The 17,850-nt window shown below is 49.8% G+C and overlaps 1 protein-coding gene across 2 annotated transcripts in view; it reads right to left on the reverse strand.

The window, feature by feature from the left end:
• The window catches only part of Abcg1 (ATP binding cassette subfamily G member 1), a 60,310-nt gene extending 48,639 nt beyond the window's left edge, over positions 1–11,671 (reverse strand). For both annotated transcript variants that reach the window (XM_027929018.2, XM_027929019.2), the window contains exons 1-2: positions 11,537–11,671; positions 5,411–5,654 (exon numbers count right to left, since the gene is read on the reverse strand). In XM_027929018.2, coding sequence (XP_027784819.2) covers positions 5,411–5,654; positions 11,537–11,578 — 286 coding nt within the window. In that variant the 5' untranslated portion in view covers positions 11,579–11,671. The remainder of the gene's footprint in view (positions 1–5,410; positions 5,655–11,536) is intronic.
• Between the last annotated feature and the right edge of the window lie 6,179 nt (positions 11,672–17,850).

The raw sequence follows: 17,850 nt of genomic DNA on the forward strand, positions 1-17,850 counted from the left end.
GTGGGGAAGAAAAGAGCTCTCCAGTCCTTTGAGTTCATTGAGGCAAACTCGGGCTGTTGGGCTCCTCTTTGTAAGCACCCCAGCCTCTAGCAAGGAATCTTTGCAAGGAGACTGCGGCTGTCATACTTCAGGAAAAAATTAGCTACAGCATTAAAAGCAATTTCTCTTTACACCCAAAGAAAGCTACCTTAGCACAAAAGTTCCAAAGAAACACAAAAGCAATTCTCCCTAGGGGGCTACCAATCTCCCCTCAAGTCTGAGCAGCCCTTGACAGCCCACCACCATCCTGAGGACCCCTGCAGCCTTCCCTTCCCTGGGCTGCCCTTCCATGCCTGTGCCAGTGAGTTGGGTCATGCCACCCAGCACATGGTTCCAATCCAGCCTTCCTCATGGAATTCCTGAAAGGATTTGCTAGTGGTTCACCCCTCATTTTTGCCAGCCTGTAATGACAAGTCTTGGAAAATAGCTATGGAAATTAAGAGAAAGCAAACTTCACCTTAAGAAGGGTGTTCAAAAGCATTTTTGCAGCTTAGAAGCTAACCAGTACGGATAATCTAACATGGAGCTGCCCAGAATGTTTAACTCCTGCCTGAGTTTTAGAAAGCATGTGGCTGGGTTAGTTTTAAAGCGGCAGTGGTACTCCATGGAGTGTGGCCAGGGGAGATAATGCCCACCTGAGAACAGTGAAGAAAACACTCTAAAACCCCAAGTGTGAATGCTGTTGTCCCCAACCTGAACTTCATCACAGGGCCATTCCAGGGGTCCTCTCCCCATGCTCACAGGCTCCCCTCACTGATGAGGGGACAGAACAGGGTGTCTGCACAGGGGGAAGAATTCCTCCCCACATCCAGGGGCAGCCGCATCCCAGCAGGCTGATGAAAAGGAAGACAGGGCAGACCCCAACCACGCCATCTGCAGGTGGGGCACGGTGTGTCCCCCTCAGAGCCAAGTGTTCCCAAGGTTCCCTGTGGACAATTGACCTTGCCCTGAAATCCCAGGTCAGGTTTCAAGTCCCACGTTCCCTACTGCGGTGACCTGGGTACATCTCCAGATGTCATGTCACAGTCTTTCACAAGTAGAATGGACAGAATTCCTCCTGAATCCACGGTGAGACCATGCCCTAAGACAGTCGACTGTGCATGAAAGGGTCCAGAGATACTGGGGGGAGGGCACGCCTACAGAGCACCCAAGCCTGCCTTCTGCCCACGGGGCCATTATGTCTACTGTGAATGAGCCCCTATGTGAAAAACCTCCTCACTCTCATCTCCACCTCTGAATTGGGCTATGTGGACTCTCTTCTTCACAAGGGTCCCAAGTGCTACCAAAAGGTGTCTATCTTATAGGAAGCTCAGGCTGCTTCCCAGAGTCACACTAGGGGTGATCTGAACGCCAGCTCTCTGGTCCATCCCCTGATACAACAGTCTGTGTGACGGCACTAAGTTCGTCAGTGTTCCAAACCACCCGTCCCATCCACTCAAGCTACGTGAGCGAATTCCTTGAGGGAAAGTAATTACTGTATCCGAAGCCGGTGAAATTATCCTTGGGGTGTGCTTCTTCCTCCTGAGAATAGCTCCTCTCACAATTACGCTCTCTACCAGGAATCTATTATATGAGCTACTTTGCCCTCCAAAGACATCATTAATCATATGGTGAAAATGTAACTACAATTGAAAATACAAGATGTTTTGTGAAATGCCAAGTTCAATGCTTGGCAATTGCCCTGCTCAGTGGTTAAAGAACACAGGCCTGACATCTCCTTAAAAATACTGCTACAGGCCCACTCGACACCTCTCTTCTAAGGATGCTGAAGTTCTCTCTTCCCTGCTTGCTTTACAGTAACCATTGGAGTTCACACTGCCACCAAGGTCACAGGCCCAGCTTGCTGGTACAGCATTCTGTGTTGAGCTGTGTGGGAGCACTGTGTCCCAGGAGAAACTGAGGGAATGGCTTTCCCGGAATCCTCCAGTGTCTCGGAAGTGGAAAGGAACGACTTCTCCCGGCTTGGGCTCTGACCGTGGGCAGAGCACATGGCTTCCTGTTTCCTTCCCCAAGCTCTGAGGCAGTCGGACTCTGAGCTCTCAAAACTTCTCTGCCTCTCATGTGGTCCCTTAAGTGACGCCAGGGTGTCCAGCCCCAGAGTGATCGTCACAGTTAGCTCAACGCTTGGAGTCGAATTTTAAAAACCGAAAACAATCAACCTAATACCGTCAGCTAATCGGGTGACAGTGTAAGAGAAGTCACTCCTATGCTGGAGGCCATCCTTGGAGTCACACAGAGATGACAGCCACCACGAGGAAAAAGAAATGCAGAGAAGTGGCTAGGACTGGGCCTCTCGGCCTGACCCCGTCACTGCTGGGGCCGGAGACGCTCACTAGAAACAGAGGACAAAGCAGGAAAAGGAGGTGCCCACCTGCGCAGGTGGGGCAGCCTCTGCTTACTGAGGAGCAGAGGAGAGGGCGGTGCCATGTGGGAGTGGTACGAGAGGAATCCGCACACACCAGTGCCCAGAAGGACACCTGCAGGGCATCCCTGGGCCTGGCCAGATTAACGCAGGCTGTATTGTTCATGCTGGGGAAATGGGCTACCAGGATATGGCACTCAAGAGCAGACTGTGAGGGGGGCAGGGGGCAGGGAAAGGACATCTGCAGCTGTCTCCCTTCAGCGGGGACACCCCAGGCTTTCCTGGCTGTGGCCTCCAGCCCAATGGACCACCGGGGTTCCAGGACACTCCCAGGGCACCTGAGCCTCCAGGACGGCACTGCTTCCTGCTGGCTGCATGAACCAGCATTCTGGAAGCCCCCGAACTGGGCAAGCCATGGCCAGGATGCCGCCACAGAATGAGAAACTGCTGCTCAGTCCCAGGCCTGTCCCTGCCTAGCTCAGGAGCATAGACAAGCCCTGAACCACTGCCAGCCGCTGTGCCCCTTCCACAGAGTGACAAGAAGATGGGTGATTCTTTCCCACCCTAAACTCATGCTGGAGTGGTAAACCATCTAGACTCTGATTTGTAGATTCCAGGAACAAAGGAAGGACTGGGTCCAAGGGGCTGGGAGGACGGGGACAGACCCAGCACACCCAGCAGCTGCCACTGAGGGAGAAGCGAGCTGGGGAGGAAGTCTGCCAGCACATCACACCTCACTGGTTTCTCAACCAGCAACTGGGACACACCAGGCCAATCACATCTGTCACCCGCTCTGGCTTTGCCTCTCTGACTCATGGGCAAGTCCCGCAGACCCATTTCCACCTCCTCCCTGCAGGAGCCCACGGAGGTTACTATAGGGCAAGCAACTACCCAGTGGCTCCTGGCTGAGCTTCCTGAGGGCCACTGAGAATGGACAGTTGTGTCCCTTCATTGCCAAGAAGCCACCACCTGCAGGCTGACTCAGATGGTGGATATAAACAGTTTGAACTCTTAGAGAACACAGGGTGGACAAGCCACACAGCTGGCAAGGTGGACAATACTCGCAAACCACAGCTGGGCACCTCTGTGGCCAGACTTTATGTGCCAGGTTTCACACCAAGATGCTGTCAGTATTCACACATCTGCACGTCTGCATCGCAAGCCATCTTCCTCTCACGGACCCCCACCCCGTCTCCACCCTCAGATGGCCTCTCCAAGACCACACACACGGCAGAGGGATGGAAACCGCTCTGTGCCCCTCACAGGTTGGCCACAATCACACAAACAAACAAGGCCGAACATAACAACCCTGCCCCAGTGGTTTCTTGGTACACGTTTCTATAAAATCTACCTTCAAGTTAGAAAGAAAAAGCTACACCTCTATGTTGAAATTCCAACAAGCTCAAAAGAATGGGCCCAAACCTGAGCCTGGCACAGAATTTTTTCTAAACAAAACAGGCTGGCATGCTCTAAAAATGTAAGTATCAGCTAACCGTGGTATGCAGTCGGCCCCTGAGAGGGCACAGGATCTGCTCCTGGTTGTACCAACACAGGCATAATCACCCAACAACCACTGGCCTCCTGGGTCCCAGGAAGCAGGCTTGCTTAGGTTCCAACTTATGTTTACAACCAAGTCCAGGTGGCCCACACCAGCGATCTTAAAGGCTCAGTTTCAAGAGGGTAGAGAAACAAAACAAAGACATGAGGGAAAAGAAGAAATAAAAAGAAAAACCGCATGGGTCCTTTTCAAAAAGAAAGAAACGATGAGTCCAGATTTACTGAGAGTCCTAAAAATTATATTATTCCGGTGGTGCCTGCATCACTTTCTCTGATCCAAATTCCTCTCAGATTTCCAAGTTGCTTCTAGTGCTTCAGTAGAAACAAGAGACCAGCACCCTCCTCCCCAGCCACTCCCATCAAAGGAGGGGTCCCCCGATGGACAATGTGTGGACATAAAGCCCACAAGAGGCAGATCAGGTGGACAAAGAAGTACCAACCCAGGAGGTGTAAATGCTCTGAATGCTGGAAGTTGGGCTGGGAAAGGTGGCTGAGAAACTCAAACGCTTGTCATAACCCCCTGAGCACCCAAAAAACTGGGGGCAACATCCTGCACAGAGTGGCTTGATGGGACCCCTGGGTTCCCTCCTCCCCACTCCCTCTGTTTTTATCTACACAGCCCACTTTCCAACATTTGGCTTTTCTGTAGCCCAACAGCACCTCCATCTCAGAGCCCTTCCAGATGATGGGTTCTCAGAGAGGTCATGGCAAGCGCTGGCTTCCTGACACTTCAGACCTGAGAGGTGGCTCCTGCCTTCTGGTTTACTCTGCATAGCTGAAGGGCAGACATAGACTGACACATACAATGTCCACCAAAGATAGCCTGGAGCACCTGCCAGAAATGAGCACACACGGATACTGGCCAACCTCGTCAAGTTCTCTAAACAGACTGAGCATCCCCAGTCTGAAAATCTGAAACCAAAATGCTCCCAAGTCTCAACCTTTTGGGCAATGGCATGACACCACAAGTAGAAAATTCCACAACTGACCTCACGTGACATGTTGCAGTTAAAATGTAGGTGCACTAATAATATTGCATAAAGTGTATATGAAATGGACAAAGGTCAGGTTTATGTATCTTATTATACACAATGAGATATCCATCCCTGTGATAGCTCATTATGTATAAGCAAATATTCCAAAATCTCAAAAACAAATCTAAAATCTGAAATACTTCAGGTCCCAGGCATTTCCAATAAGAGATACTCAACCTATAATAACACCACAAAACTTTACAGTCACTGTGAACTTTCAGATCATAGTCCAAACTTTTCATTTCACGGCTGAGAAGAAGTTGGCATAAAGCAATTAAATAAATCAGCCTGGACAGCGAAGGCATTGGAAGGGAATCTCAGCCCCCCGACTCCCAGACCTAGGTTTTCCCCAAATGACCAGTGGCTTCCATCCACAGTCTCTTTCCAGTTCAGTGTCCAAATCGGCCTCTCTGCCTACCTTTCTTCCTCCACCAGGGTCCTTCGGGAACGGAGTAGGAAAGGTCTTTGAATTCGATGTTCACAGCTGCTCTCCGGGGCAGGGAGGAAAAGCGCTGGGCCTCGGTGAGATTGTTGTCCACCTTCTTCAGATGCCCGTTCAGAAGGTCGGTCTCAGCGTCGTCCACGTTGCTGGAGACCACCTCGTCCACAGAGACGCACACAGACTTGGGCTCCGTCATCGCTGCGGAGTAACTGCTGGCATTCTAGAAAGATGAAGAGGAAGCACAAGACGTGTTATGTGGCACCCAGAGAGCAGGAAAGTCAGGAGACGGGCACGAGGCTCAGGGCATCCATTATTAACAGCCCGCTTTTCTGGCAGGAGCACCTCTGGCAGCAGGGCAGACACCAACCACAGGCACTGTCACTGCCAGCCGTCACTCTTTCTTCTATTAAAGATGCTTAGATAAAACATTAAACTGAACTTCCTTCGGAACCATAAAACCTAATCACAAAACCATAGTATAAGTGAATCACCTCTTCAGTAAAGATAACACCAGCCCAGCCACCATAAAAAATTATTTGTTTATGGTCGACTCATTAAAAACATCAAAGACACATGAGGCTGCTAAGAAACGCATAACTGGTAAAGATTTATTGAAAAGCTGTTTGAGTGCCTTCCTTTTGAAATCCCGTAATGAATGCACAAGTAGAGCTGTGGGGTTTGTGGGGACGGTCTTTGTACTTTACTTTTAAATTTCCTAAATCACTTGTGACTCTCTCACTGCGATTTCGCAAGACCACCGAGGAGCAGGAAGGCTTCACCTTTTTTCTCTATCATACAGACAAGGAAGCTGAGGCACAGTTTAAGGAGCTGCTCAAAGTGAAGAGCAGAAGTGACGTTTGAATTTGAGTCATCACAGAAGTCTAGGTGTTCGTCCGGCTGCATGGCCACAGTGCCTCAGGCCTGCATTGGCTTTTTCCTTCTGCTGTTGGGATGGAACCGTGCCTGGCACACGCTAGGCAAGTGCCTGACCTCTGGGTTGCACCTCCACTCCTGCACTGGCCTTTAAGCTCCTGTCGGGAGTCAAATGAACTGTGGCCGACAGGCCAGCGGAGACCAGAAGCAGTTATGCACAGGAGGGGTGGGCTTTTCTCATGATTGGTGACCCTGGCCCAGTCAATAAGCCCCAGGACCTCCAAACACAGAAGAGCCCTGGGGTTCTGAATGCTTTTCTAAATGTCTCCTGAATCAAATGCAGGGGCCTTTCACAACACTCCACCATGCTGCTGACAGCATGTCTCTGTGAGAGCGCCTGCCCCCCCCCCAAGCCTGCCCACAGGTCACTTCAACTGCACTACCCAGGGACAATGCCCCTGTCATTTGTTCTAAAGTGGGAACACATCATATTGTTCCTCTTCCATAGGTTTGCTAAGTATTTCTTATCAAAAACCCAAAATAAAACCAGAGAACGGATTGTCTATAATAGGCCCACACACAAAAAAACTCAAATGGTCACCTCCCCCTACTAGCATGTCCCCTTGAGGGCAGGTGCCTGAATCACAGAGAAGCTAGAATTGGTTCCACTAAGTATTTAGGGTTCCAGAATCTAGCTCTAAGCTTGGGGGTTTTAAACACTTGAAACACAACTGGGGGTTGGGAATGGAGAGATAGGCACAGGAATTCTGGATCTCTTGGTGATGGAAAATATAGCTTCTCATTACAAAGATATCCACACACCACATGCCTCGTAGGCATTTCCCACCTCCCAAAACCTTCACCAAATGAAAACTCAGCTCATTGACTCCTGTGTGAATGGAAATGAAGGTGCAGAGTAAGGAGGTTCAGCACTGAGCATGTACGCTGTTTCAAACGCCAACCTAGGTAGGCAGAGTGAGGGAAGGCTGGTGTCTACCCTGTGCACCCTGCAGGAGCTCCTCAGGCTACACCCACCTGGCTGGGTCCTTGAAGGAGTTCTAGAAGACTCTGCTAGCTCCGTGGTCATGGGCCTTGGTGATGTGGCAGGAACGTACCCCTGTAGCCCAGAGTCTACCAAGCGTGCACCAGAGGACTTCCCTCTGCCCATTCCACCTGCCCCTTAGGTCCTCTTCTGCTGCCCCTAGTGTCACTCATGTGGACTCCAAAGAGTCTGGGAAGCACCAGGTCGTGGCTTTGGGGGCAGGGATGTTGAGGAGCAGTGGGCAACAGGTAGCTCTGGCCTGGTCCCAGAGGCCACCCCAATCCCTGCTTGCAATACAAATGGAAGCCAAGAGTGCTGGTCCCACGCCCATACCCGCTGCCGGCTGGGCTCCCTCCCAGGACCTCCAGGGCGGGTGCTAGGGTGGGTGGAGTGCTCTGGTGCCCTCTCCACTTGAGAGCCCTCTTGACCTCTACCCCTTGGATGCCAGCTGCAGTGGATTATGGATCCCTCTCCACAGGCACCCACCACAGGGAGATCCAACTCCTGAAGAAGCTCAGGTGGGTGGCTTCTTGTTGAGGAAACTCCTAGGAACACAGGGGGAAGCCACCACTGTCCCTTCCATCCCTCAGTCATAGCAGACATCAGACAGCAGCTGTGGGTTGTGAAGAGAGTCTAGATTTTCCAGTAGAGCCCAAGCCCATCTGGTCACTCACTCACTTGTTCATTCATTTAACAAACTGCACACCAGATGAAGCCAGTTCTGCAGACATGGCCTCTGGCCTCAATGAGCCCAAGTTCAAGACTTGGTCCCAGATAAGAAAATAGACAATCACAATAGGGTGGGACAAAAGCCACCGGAGACTCAGAGGGGGCACAGGAGACTCTGGGGTGGGGGCAGGGCTCAGGGTAAAGTCTTCCTGCAGAAATACAGTCTCAGGGCTGGGGTTGTGGCTCAGTGGTAGAGCACTCGCCTAGCATGTGCGAGGCGCTGGGTTCAACCCTCAGCTCTGCATAAAAATAAAGAAACAAAATAAAGATATTTAAAAAAAAAAAAGAAATACAGTCTCAGCTGAGGTCAGCAGGTGAGGGGGCAGGTGCTGGGGCACATGCTCCTGCAGGCCAACAGCATATAAAGTGGAACACTCAGAGACCTGCAGGAAACGCAGGGACTGGAGATGGGCTCTCATGGTGGGGAGAGCAGCAGGTGGGGGCTTCAGTGTAAGATGAGACCAGAGGGGCAAACAGGGTCCCCATGGTGAAGGGCTTGCGAACACATGAACTTTGTCTGGAGGTTGATGGGGAGCCACAGAGGGATCCCAAGCTGGGCAGTAACAGGATGGGAACCGCAGGATTCGGCACAGTCCCCTCCAGTGCTGTGGAACTGAGATGGGGTGGGCTGCCCTTAACCAGAGGGTGGTGACCGGGCTGGAGACAAGTGGACGGGCCAGCAGAGCAAAGCGGTGTGACTAGTCTGACGTGGGAGTGGGAGAGAAGTATTGAAGAGTGACACTTCACACACACTAGGTAAGCCACTGTCAACAAGGTGGTGTTGACTCCGCAGTTACAACATGCCTGTTAAACTTCAGCCATGATCACACCTCTTATCATCTCCGCAGCTCTAACAGTGGGGGAGGGGTAACTGCTCCAGTGTGGGCAGCACAGGCATGGTTGGCCTGGTCACAACTCTTCAGTTAGGAAGTGGCCCTGCGGGGGTCCAGCTCCAAAGGCTCCCACCCAGCCACCTTGACAAGGCTCAAGCCCTGCTTATCTCTCCACAGCCACAACTTGTGGGTGCTGCAGGGTCATCTGCTACAGGAGAATCCACTGCAGGCTGAGGAAGTCCCACAGTCCCACCCCATCACATCCCAGCCATGCACCACTCCCACCCTTCCTCCACGGATGTCCGGCAGACTCACCCAATTTATAAAATCATGGACACCTGTGTAATGGGAGGCAGTGGCCTGTCACTCCAAAATAGACCAGCTCTCTGGAAACATCCTCAGATGAGAGTTGCCAGCAATGTAGGTTACAGCTTTTCCTCAGCCTCCTGAGCTCATTAAAAATAAAACAAACACCTATTCCCTCCCATGTCCCTCTTCCTGTTCTGTGGCTCTGTCCTGCTAGGCCTCCACTCTCACCCACCATGCTGTGTAACACATGGTAAAGAGTCTGAGTTCATTCCTGCAGGTCGAGGGGCTGGGGAGACCCTGTTTGGGTGGCTCCTGGCTGCCCCTGGTGAGAATGTTTTCCTGGGTGCTAAGGAGAGTCGCTGGGGAGGTCAACCTGAGTACTGAGCCCATGGAGAGGCCTGAGTACTGGCCCATGAGGGTCTCCAGGCAGCTGTGGCAAGACCGGTGCATTTGGGGATATGGCTGCTGAATTTGTTTTTAAAGTACCAGTTTTCAGAGAGGAAAATGATTTTCAAACAAAACAGGGTTATCTGAAAAAAATAAGCCCAGCCATTAGCATCTACCTATGAGAAAACATCATGTGAACTCTGGGGCTGAATCAAATTGTAACACAGCATTTAACAAATTACTATATAAAATCTATATATTAAAGCGTTCCGATTCATTTTTCCCACGAACAAGCCACCTCTGCAGCTCTAAAACAACTTGAAGAATTATGCATCACTTAAAAGATCAGAAACTTCCTTCACCTGTAATGGGCATCAACAGCTTTAATTTTCCATTACGCTGGGAAAATTAGTAATTTAGGGATTCCAAGTAAACAAACAAGCACAAAAGGAAGAATTTTCAGGTATTACTCCAAAATTCAACTAGATAAAAGTAAATGTCTTGAGGAGGGGACTGGATTGGCCCATTCGCCCAGCTCTTTTCCACTGCCTTTCATGTCCAGCAAGTCAAAGGCAGAGCACTCGCAGGGGCGGGGGGGGGGGGGGGGGCGCTAGCCTGAGGGTCTCCGGACAGCCACCTCCACCCCATCACCAACTTCCTTAATATGACGACTTCCCCCATTCTATCCGTTTACACAAAATCATTATATAATGAGCTGGCGCGCGGCATGTTCTACAGTAACCTGTTTGGAATCACAGGATGCAGTTGTCAGAGCAGAGCATGCGCACAAAGCCTGCTACCTTTTTTTTCTCTTGAGCTCAAGGCAAGAGGTAACTGTCGGTCAAATCCTGCTGAGCTCTGCTGACTTCAAATACAGGATGCTAAAAATGAAATAAAGGAGAGGGGAGGGGGACTCGCGCACGCTGGGCACCGTGCGCTTACAGCCTATGGGAAGGAGCCGGCAGGATAGTAATACACAGAGAGATGGTGGCAAACGGGATAATCCCAGTTGGAATACGGAGGACTTGCTATTTGTACTCTAGATGGCCTGAAATCTGGCCATTGGTACCCAACTGCAATGTCGGTGTGCTAGGCACAGAAGTAAGTGAAAGGTCTTAGAACGAGGCGAGGTGGGTGGGTGGGCTGTGGTTAGCTTGTTTGTTTTCTCGTGAGCAAACACGCAAGGGGAGATGGTTGACCACGCATGGAAACAGCACTTGCTGTAACTGTCTAGCCAGCATTCTGTCATCCCCTTGGAGCCGGTTCCCTCGGGAGAAGAGAGATGCGCGCCTCTGCCCCACCCGGGTCTCCCCAGCGCGCAGGAAGGCAGTCGGCAGGGATCCAGGCTCGCCCCCCACCCGTCTCCCCGGGGACTCCGCCGCCCCCTCTGCAAGGAGCTGTCCCCAAGGAGAGCAGAGGCAGCGCAGCTCCTCTCTAGAAGCCTATCCTCTTTTTGTTCCTCCAGACTGTGCCGGAGTTCCGGAGGGTGGCTCCCGAAGCCCCTGCTCTCCAAGCCCACTGCCGTGAGCGCCAGCAGAGATCGGACACTCCCTTCCCTCAGGCCCACGCTACAGCCCCTCTCCAGTGCGCTCTGGGTCGCCAAGGCTTCGCGCCCCTCACCTGGAGGCAGACGAGGCCAAAGCCCTCCGTGCACTTGTGGGGCTGCTCGCTGCCCAGTGCCCCAGTCCTGCCCCCTCCGCCTTCGCGGCATCCTCGGCGGGTGCAAGTAGCATCCCGAGGCGCCAGGTGGCCAGGGCGGGGGCCTCTCGGAGTCAGGCACCTCTCACGGGGAAAGAGGGCTCTGGGTCAGCGGCCAGAGCGGGCGCGCTCCCAGGGAGGCGGTGTAAGGCGAGCGTGAGGGTCTTTGTGTGTTTTCTGCGCTCCTTGAAAATAACACCAAGCCCGGCCGCAAAAGATGCGCTCACTCACCATGGCTGTGCCGACCGAGAAAGCGGCCATCAGACAGGCCATGCCCCGGGGGCGGCGGCGGCGGGGACGAGGAAGCGGGCAGCGGGGACGAGGCTGCGGAGACGAGGCTGCGCTGGCTCCTGGCTCTGCCGCTGCGCCCCGCGCGGCCTCTGGCTGAGCTATAGCCTAGGTCGGGCCCGGCGCGCCGGCCCCGCCCCGCCCCGTGATTGGCCCGCGCCAAGGGGGCGGGCGGCCGGCAGGTGCGCGTGCTCTTGTTTTGCTCCTGCGGGGGGCGGCCGGCCTGTTGCGGGTCCCCAAGCCGCCTGCCCGACCGTGCACCTGTGGGCCGGCGGACGCTGTAGACCTGCGCCTGTCTGGCTCTCTGAGGTCCGAAGGGTTGGGCCAGCACGGCCCGGTCAAGCCCGCGGGGGACGCCCAACTGCGGGGTCTGGAGCTCAGAAAACCGCTGCCTTCAAACCTGGGGGCGGTTGTGTGGACGCCGCAGGAGGGGGTGTTAGGGGAGCGAGGGTGAAGAGCGGATGGCTTCTTTTTTTATTCTGTCGTTGTTGGGCACCTCGCTGCCAGGTAGAGAAGCCTAAGGAAGAAGAGACGACTGCTCCGACGCCCCTCCCCCAGCCACAGCTCCAAAGTGGGGCGACCCCCACACGAGGCAGCACATGCTCTTACTGCAAGGCTGCTGTGCGCAAGCGCAGTGCTAACGCTGACTACTGGTTGCCAGGTGAAGGTGTGCAGGCCTCTGTCTGCGCCCCACTCCCTGAATAAAGGGAAGGTTCACTTTGCAGACCGTGGTGTTTTCCTTAAGTTCCACAGCTGTGTCCGTGGTCCTGTATAAGGAATGACACTCGATCCCCCCCGCCCCATCTGGTCCCCTACGGGAGTATTAGATAGTCTGGCATCTGCTCAAGCTGTTATTATCTGGAAGCGTGGCCGTTTCCTGATAACCAAGGCAACAAAGCATTCTTCAGCCCCGATCTCAGACAGCTATGCTTTTGTTCAGTTGTTTGCATGTTGGGACAAAAACCAGGAATGTTTCCTCTCACCTCCAGCACACCTGGGCCACCGGCCACATCACACCTCTGGGAGCAGAGCTTTCTCCTCACCTAGGGAGGAGGCAGGCAGGCAGGTGGGTGACGCACCCACAGGTCCCCCACCTGTCCAGATTCTCCCCTTAGAATGGAGGGAAGAGCAAAGAGGAGAGGACCTGCTTTTGCTAGGCTGGTTCCCTTCAAGGTGTCTGGACACTACCTCTGTTTTGTATTGGCTAAAGGAGGAAACCTGCGTTTCTACATGCCACTATCTGCTGTCAGTCCCAGGGTGCCCTAAATATGCTGAACGGGAGACCGACAAATCAGAATGTTCTGAAAAGAGGATTTGCACACACAGAGAAAGAGAAAGTTCCTCCTCATTGCAGACTGGGCCACCACCTGCTCCAGGGGCAAGAAGAACATAAGAGAAGACCCCAATAGCAGATGAGGAGGGAATTTGCATGTGACCAGGGTGAGGGTGGTGGTGTCAGGGTGCCTGGTGTAAGGACATCCTTTTCCTGTCCATAGCCAGTCCCCACACTTTCAGGGATGTCCAGATTTCCTTCTGGAAAGTTCTCTTCTCTGCCCCCTAGTTCTCTGCCCTGCGATTGCATGGGACTGACCAATCTTCAGCTCAAGTACAGGCCCAGTGGTTTCAGCCCCCAGGTTCCGCCCCCCGCCCCAAGCCTGGCCACAGTCGTTGGTCAGGAACTGGAGATGTTCATCTGTGCTTGCTGGGCTGACAGTGAGCGGGGATGGGAGGAGGACAGGCAGCAATCAGCGGGATTGTGGGCCATGGAAAGCATCTTCATGTGCCATCTGTACCCTGGGGTCACAGTCGTCTCACTGGATGGGAAATCCCATGTGGCACATGGGGACATCCAACTCGGGCCTTACACAACCTCCTGGTGCCCACTCTGGGAATGAGTCAGAGGTAGAGCCAGACAGATCTGTGGCTTTGACTCTGAGTTGTAAGTGACAGAAAGCCAACTCTGACAGGCCATACTGGGGGAATGCCTGTCTTTGGTGAAGCAAGGGTTCATGTGTGCTGGAGCAGAGCCTGGCAGGCCAAGGACTTGTGCTGCTACCTCAGCTGCTGGACTCTTGCTCTCCCCTCTGACTCTGTCCTCATGCTGGCTTCTGCTCAGAGCCAGGTGAGGATTTGAAGTCTAAAGCTCCTGCCCAGACTGGCAGGTTTGAGGTTGCTCCAAGGGCCTCATGTGTGATAGACATCAGTCTTGGATTTGGCTGGGGGACTCGTGTGGATGGGGAAAGCCTGCCAGAGGCCAGCTGGGGACGTGGGGTTCATCTCTTCAGTACTGCTGGCCCTTCAAGGTCTCCCTTTGTGTGCCCACCCGAGAACTCGATCTCTACAGTTGTGACTCCAGCTACCTGGTGGCCATGCTGTGCCTCTTGTGACCTGTGAGCCCACGGGGCTCTGTTGACGTGGGACTGCTGACCACTCTCCCTGGACAACAGCTCCAGGAAGGCAGAGGTGTTTACCCACAGCTAGGCCCAGCCCTGGAGACAACTGGAGAAGGATGTTTTCTGGACATCTCAGCTGTTAAGTCTGTTCCACTCCAGGTCCTCTGGCTCCCCAGGTTGGTAACTGCTGATGCTCTGCAGCCTGCTAGAGTGCACACTGGTTTCCAGTGTGTGGACACCGCCTGCCAACAGGTACCCACACTTGCAGTGAGGCCCTGTGTCTATCCTGCCCAGTGGGTGCTTCGTGGAGTAGCCAGTGAACATCTTCGTGACACCTCTCCATTTCAGGAAGGAATCAAAAACTGAAGAAGCCTGTCTGCTCTGCCCCCTGCCCAGCTCCTCCCTCCCATGTGAGACCACTACCCATGACATATGAGGAACGGCAGTTTAAGGGATTTCTTTACCCAAAGCCTCAAAGCTGGATAGAGTAGTGGATGACCATTTGTTTTTTTAATTTATGTATTTATTCTAACTTGTTATACGTGACAGCAGAATGTGATTCAATTCGTAATACACATATAGAACACAAGTTTTCATGTCTCTGGTTTACACAAAGTAGAGAAACACCATTCATGTCTTCATACATGTACTTGGGGTAATGATGTCCATCTCATTCCACCATCTTTCCTACCCCACGCCCCCTTCCTTCCCCTCTCTCTTCCTGCCCCTCCACTCCTTCCATGCTCCCCACCCCATCCCCATTATGGATCAGCATCTTCATATCAGAGAAAACATTTGGCCTTTGGTTTTTTGGGATTGGCTAACTTCACTTGGCATAATATTCTCCAACTCCATCCATTTACCTGCAAATATCATGATTTTATTCTCTTTTAATGCTGAGTAATATTCCATTGTATGTATTATACCACAGTTCCTTTATCCATTCATCTACTGAAGGGCATCTAGGTAGGTTCCACAATTTAGCTATTGTGAATTGTGCTGCTATAAACATTAATGTGACTGTGTCCCTGTACTATGCTTTTTTAAAGTCCTTGGGTATAAACCAAGGAGTGGGATAGATGGGTCAAATGGTGATTCCATTCCCAGTTTTCTAAGTATTCTCCATACTGCTTTCCTTATTGTCTGCACCAATTTGCAGTTCCACCAGCAGTGTATGAGTGTGCCTTTTCCCCCACATCCTTGCCAACACTTATTGTTGTTTGTTTTCTTAATAGCTGCCATTATGACTGAAGTGAGATGAATTCTTAGAGTGGTTTTGATTTGCATTTCTCCAATAGCTAGAGATGTTGAACATTTTTTCATATATTTGTTGATTGATTGTATAACACCTTCTGAGAACTGTCTGTTCAGTTCCTTGGCCCATTTATTGATTATGTTATTTGTTATTTTGGTGTTTAGCTTTGTGAGTTCTTTATATACCCTAGAGATTAATGCTCTATCTCATGTGCAAGTGGTAAAAATTTGCTCCCAAGCTGTAGGCTCTCTATTAACCTCACTGATTGTTTCTTTTGCTGAGAAGCAGCTTTTTAGTTTGAATCCATCCCGTTTATTGATTCTTGATTTTATTTCTTGCCCTATGAGAGTCTTATTATGGAAGTTGGGGCCTAATCCAATATAGTAGAGATGTGGGCCTACTTTTTCTTCTATTAGGCTCAGGGTGTCTGGCTTAATTCCTATGTCCTTGATCCACTTTGAATTGAGTTTTGTGCATAGTGAGATAGAGGCTTAATTTCATTTTGTTGCATATGGATTTCCAGTTTTCCCAGCACCATTTGTTGAAGAGGCTATCCTTTCTCTAATATATATTTTTGGCACCTTTGTCTAATATGAGATAACTTAATTTATGTGGTTTAGTCTCTATGTCCTCTATTCTGAACCATTGGTGTGCAAGACTATTTTGGTGCCAATACTATGGTGTTTTTGTTACTATTGTCCTGTAGTATAGTTTCTGGTATAGTGATACCACCTGCTTCACTCTTCTTGTAAGGATTGCTTTAGCTATTCTGGGTCTCTTATTTTTCCAGATGAATTTCATGACTGCTTTTTCTATTTCTATGAGAAATGTTATTGGGATTTTGATCGGAATTTCATTGAATCTGTATAATGCTTTGGTAGAATGGTCATTTTGACAATATTAATTCTGCCTATCCAAGAACAAGGGAGATCTTTCTCTTCTATGGTCTTCTTTAATTTCTTTCTTTAGCGTTCTGCTATTTTCATTGTAGAGGTTTTTCACCTCTTTTCATTAAGTTGATTCCCAAGTGGTGTTTTTTTTTTGTTGTTGTTTGTTTGTTTGTTTGTTTTTGAGGCTATTGTAAATGGGGTAGTTTTTCTAGTTTCTCTTTCAGAGGATTTGTCACTGATGTACAGAAATGCCTTTGATTTCTGGGTGCTGATTTTATATCCCGCTACTTTGCTGAATTCATTTATTAGTTCTAGAAGTTTTCTGATAGAATTTTTTGAATCTTCTAGGTATAGAATCATATCGTTGGTAAATAGTGATAATTTAAGTTCTTCTTTTCCTGTCTTTATCCCTTTAATTTCTGATGTCTGTCTAATTGCTCTGGCTAGAGTTTCAAGAACTATGTTAAATAGTAGTGGTGAAAGAGGGCATCCCTGTCTTGTTCCAGTTTTTAAAAGGAATGCTTTCAATTTTTCCCCATTTAGAATGATGTTGGCCTGGGGCTTAATATGTATAGCTTTTACAACGTTGAGATATGTTCCTGTTATCACTAATTTTTCTAGCATTTTGAACATGAAGGGGTGCTGTATTTTGTCAAATGCTTTTTCAGCACCTATTGAAATGATCATATGATCTTCTCTTTAATTATATTGATGTGATGAATTATATTTATTGATTTCTGTATGTTGAACCAACCTCGCATCCCTGGGATGAACCCCATTTGATCATGGTGCACGATCTTTTTGATATGTTTTTGCATTCAATTTGCCAGAATTTTATTGAGAATTTTTGCATCTATGTTCATTAGAGATATTGGTCTGAAATTTTCTTGTTGCTGTGTCTTTGCCTGATTTTGGAATCGGATGATATTGGCCTCATACAGTGAGTTTGGAAGTGTTTCCTCTTTGTCTATTTCATGTAATTTGATGAGTATTGACATTAGTTCTTCTGTGAAGGTCTTGCAGAATTCAGCGGTGTATCCGTCTGGTCCTGGGCTTTTCTTGGTTGGTAGGCTTCTGATAGCATCTTCTTTTTCTTTGCTTGAAATTGATCTGTTTAACTTGTGTATATCATCTTGATTCCATTTGGACAGATCACATGATTCTAGAAATTTGTCAATGCCTTTGATATTTTCTATATTATTGGAGTACAAATTTTCAAAATAATTTCTAATTATCTTCTGTATTTCTGTAGTGTTCATTGTGATATTTCCTTTTCCATCCACAGATGTTAGTAATTTGTGTTTTCTCCCTCCTTCTCTTCATTAGCAAGGCCAAGGGTTTATCAATTTTATTTATTTTTTCAAAAAACCAACTTTTTGTTTTGTTTCAATTTCATTGATTTCAGCTTTGATTTTAATTATTTCTAGTCTTCTACTGCTTTTGGTGTTGATTTGTTCTTCTTTTTCTAGGACTTTGAGATGTAACGTTAGGTCATTTATTTGTTGACTTTTTCTTCTTTTAAGAAATGAACTCCATGCAATGAACTTTCCTCTTACTACTGCCTTCATAGTGACCCACAGATTTTGATACGTTGTTTCTGTGTTCTCATTCACCTCTAAGAATGTTTTAATCTCCTCCTTGATGTCTTTTGCAACCCATTGTTCATTCAGTAGCATATTATTTACTCTCCAGGTGTTGGAGTAGCTTTTATTTTTTATT

Source organism: Marmota flaviventris, chromosome 8 (genome assembly GCF_047511675.1).
Source record: "Marmota flaviventris isolate mMarFla1 chromosome 8, mMarFla1.hap1, whole genome shotgun sequence".
In the NCBI taxonomy this organism is placed as follows: Eukaryota; Metazoa; Chordata; class Mammalia; order Rodentia; family Sciuridae; genus Marmota; species Marmota flaviventris.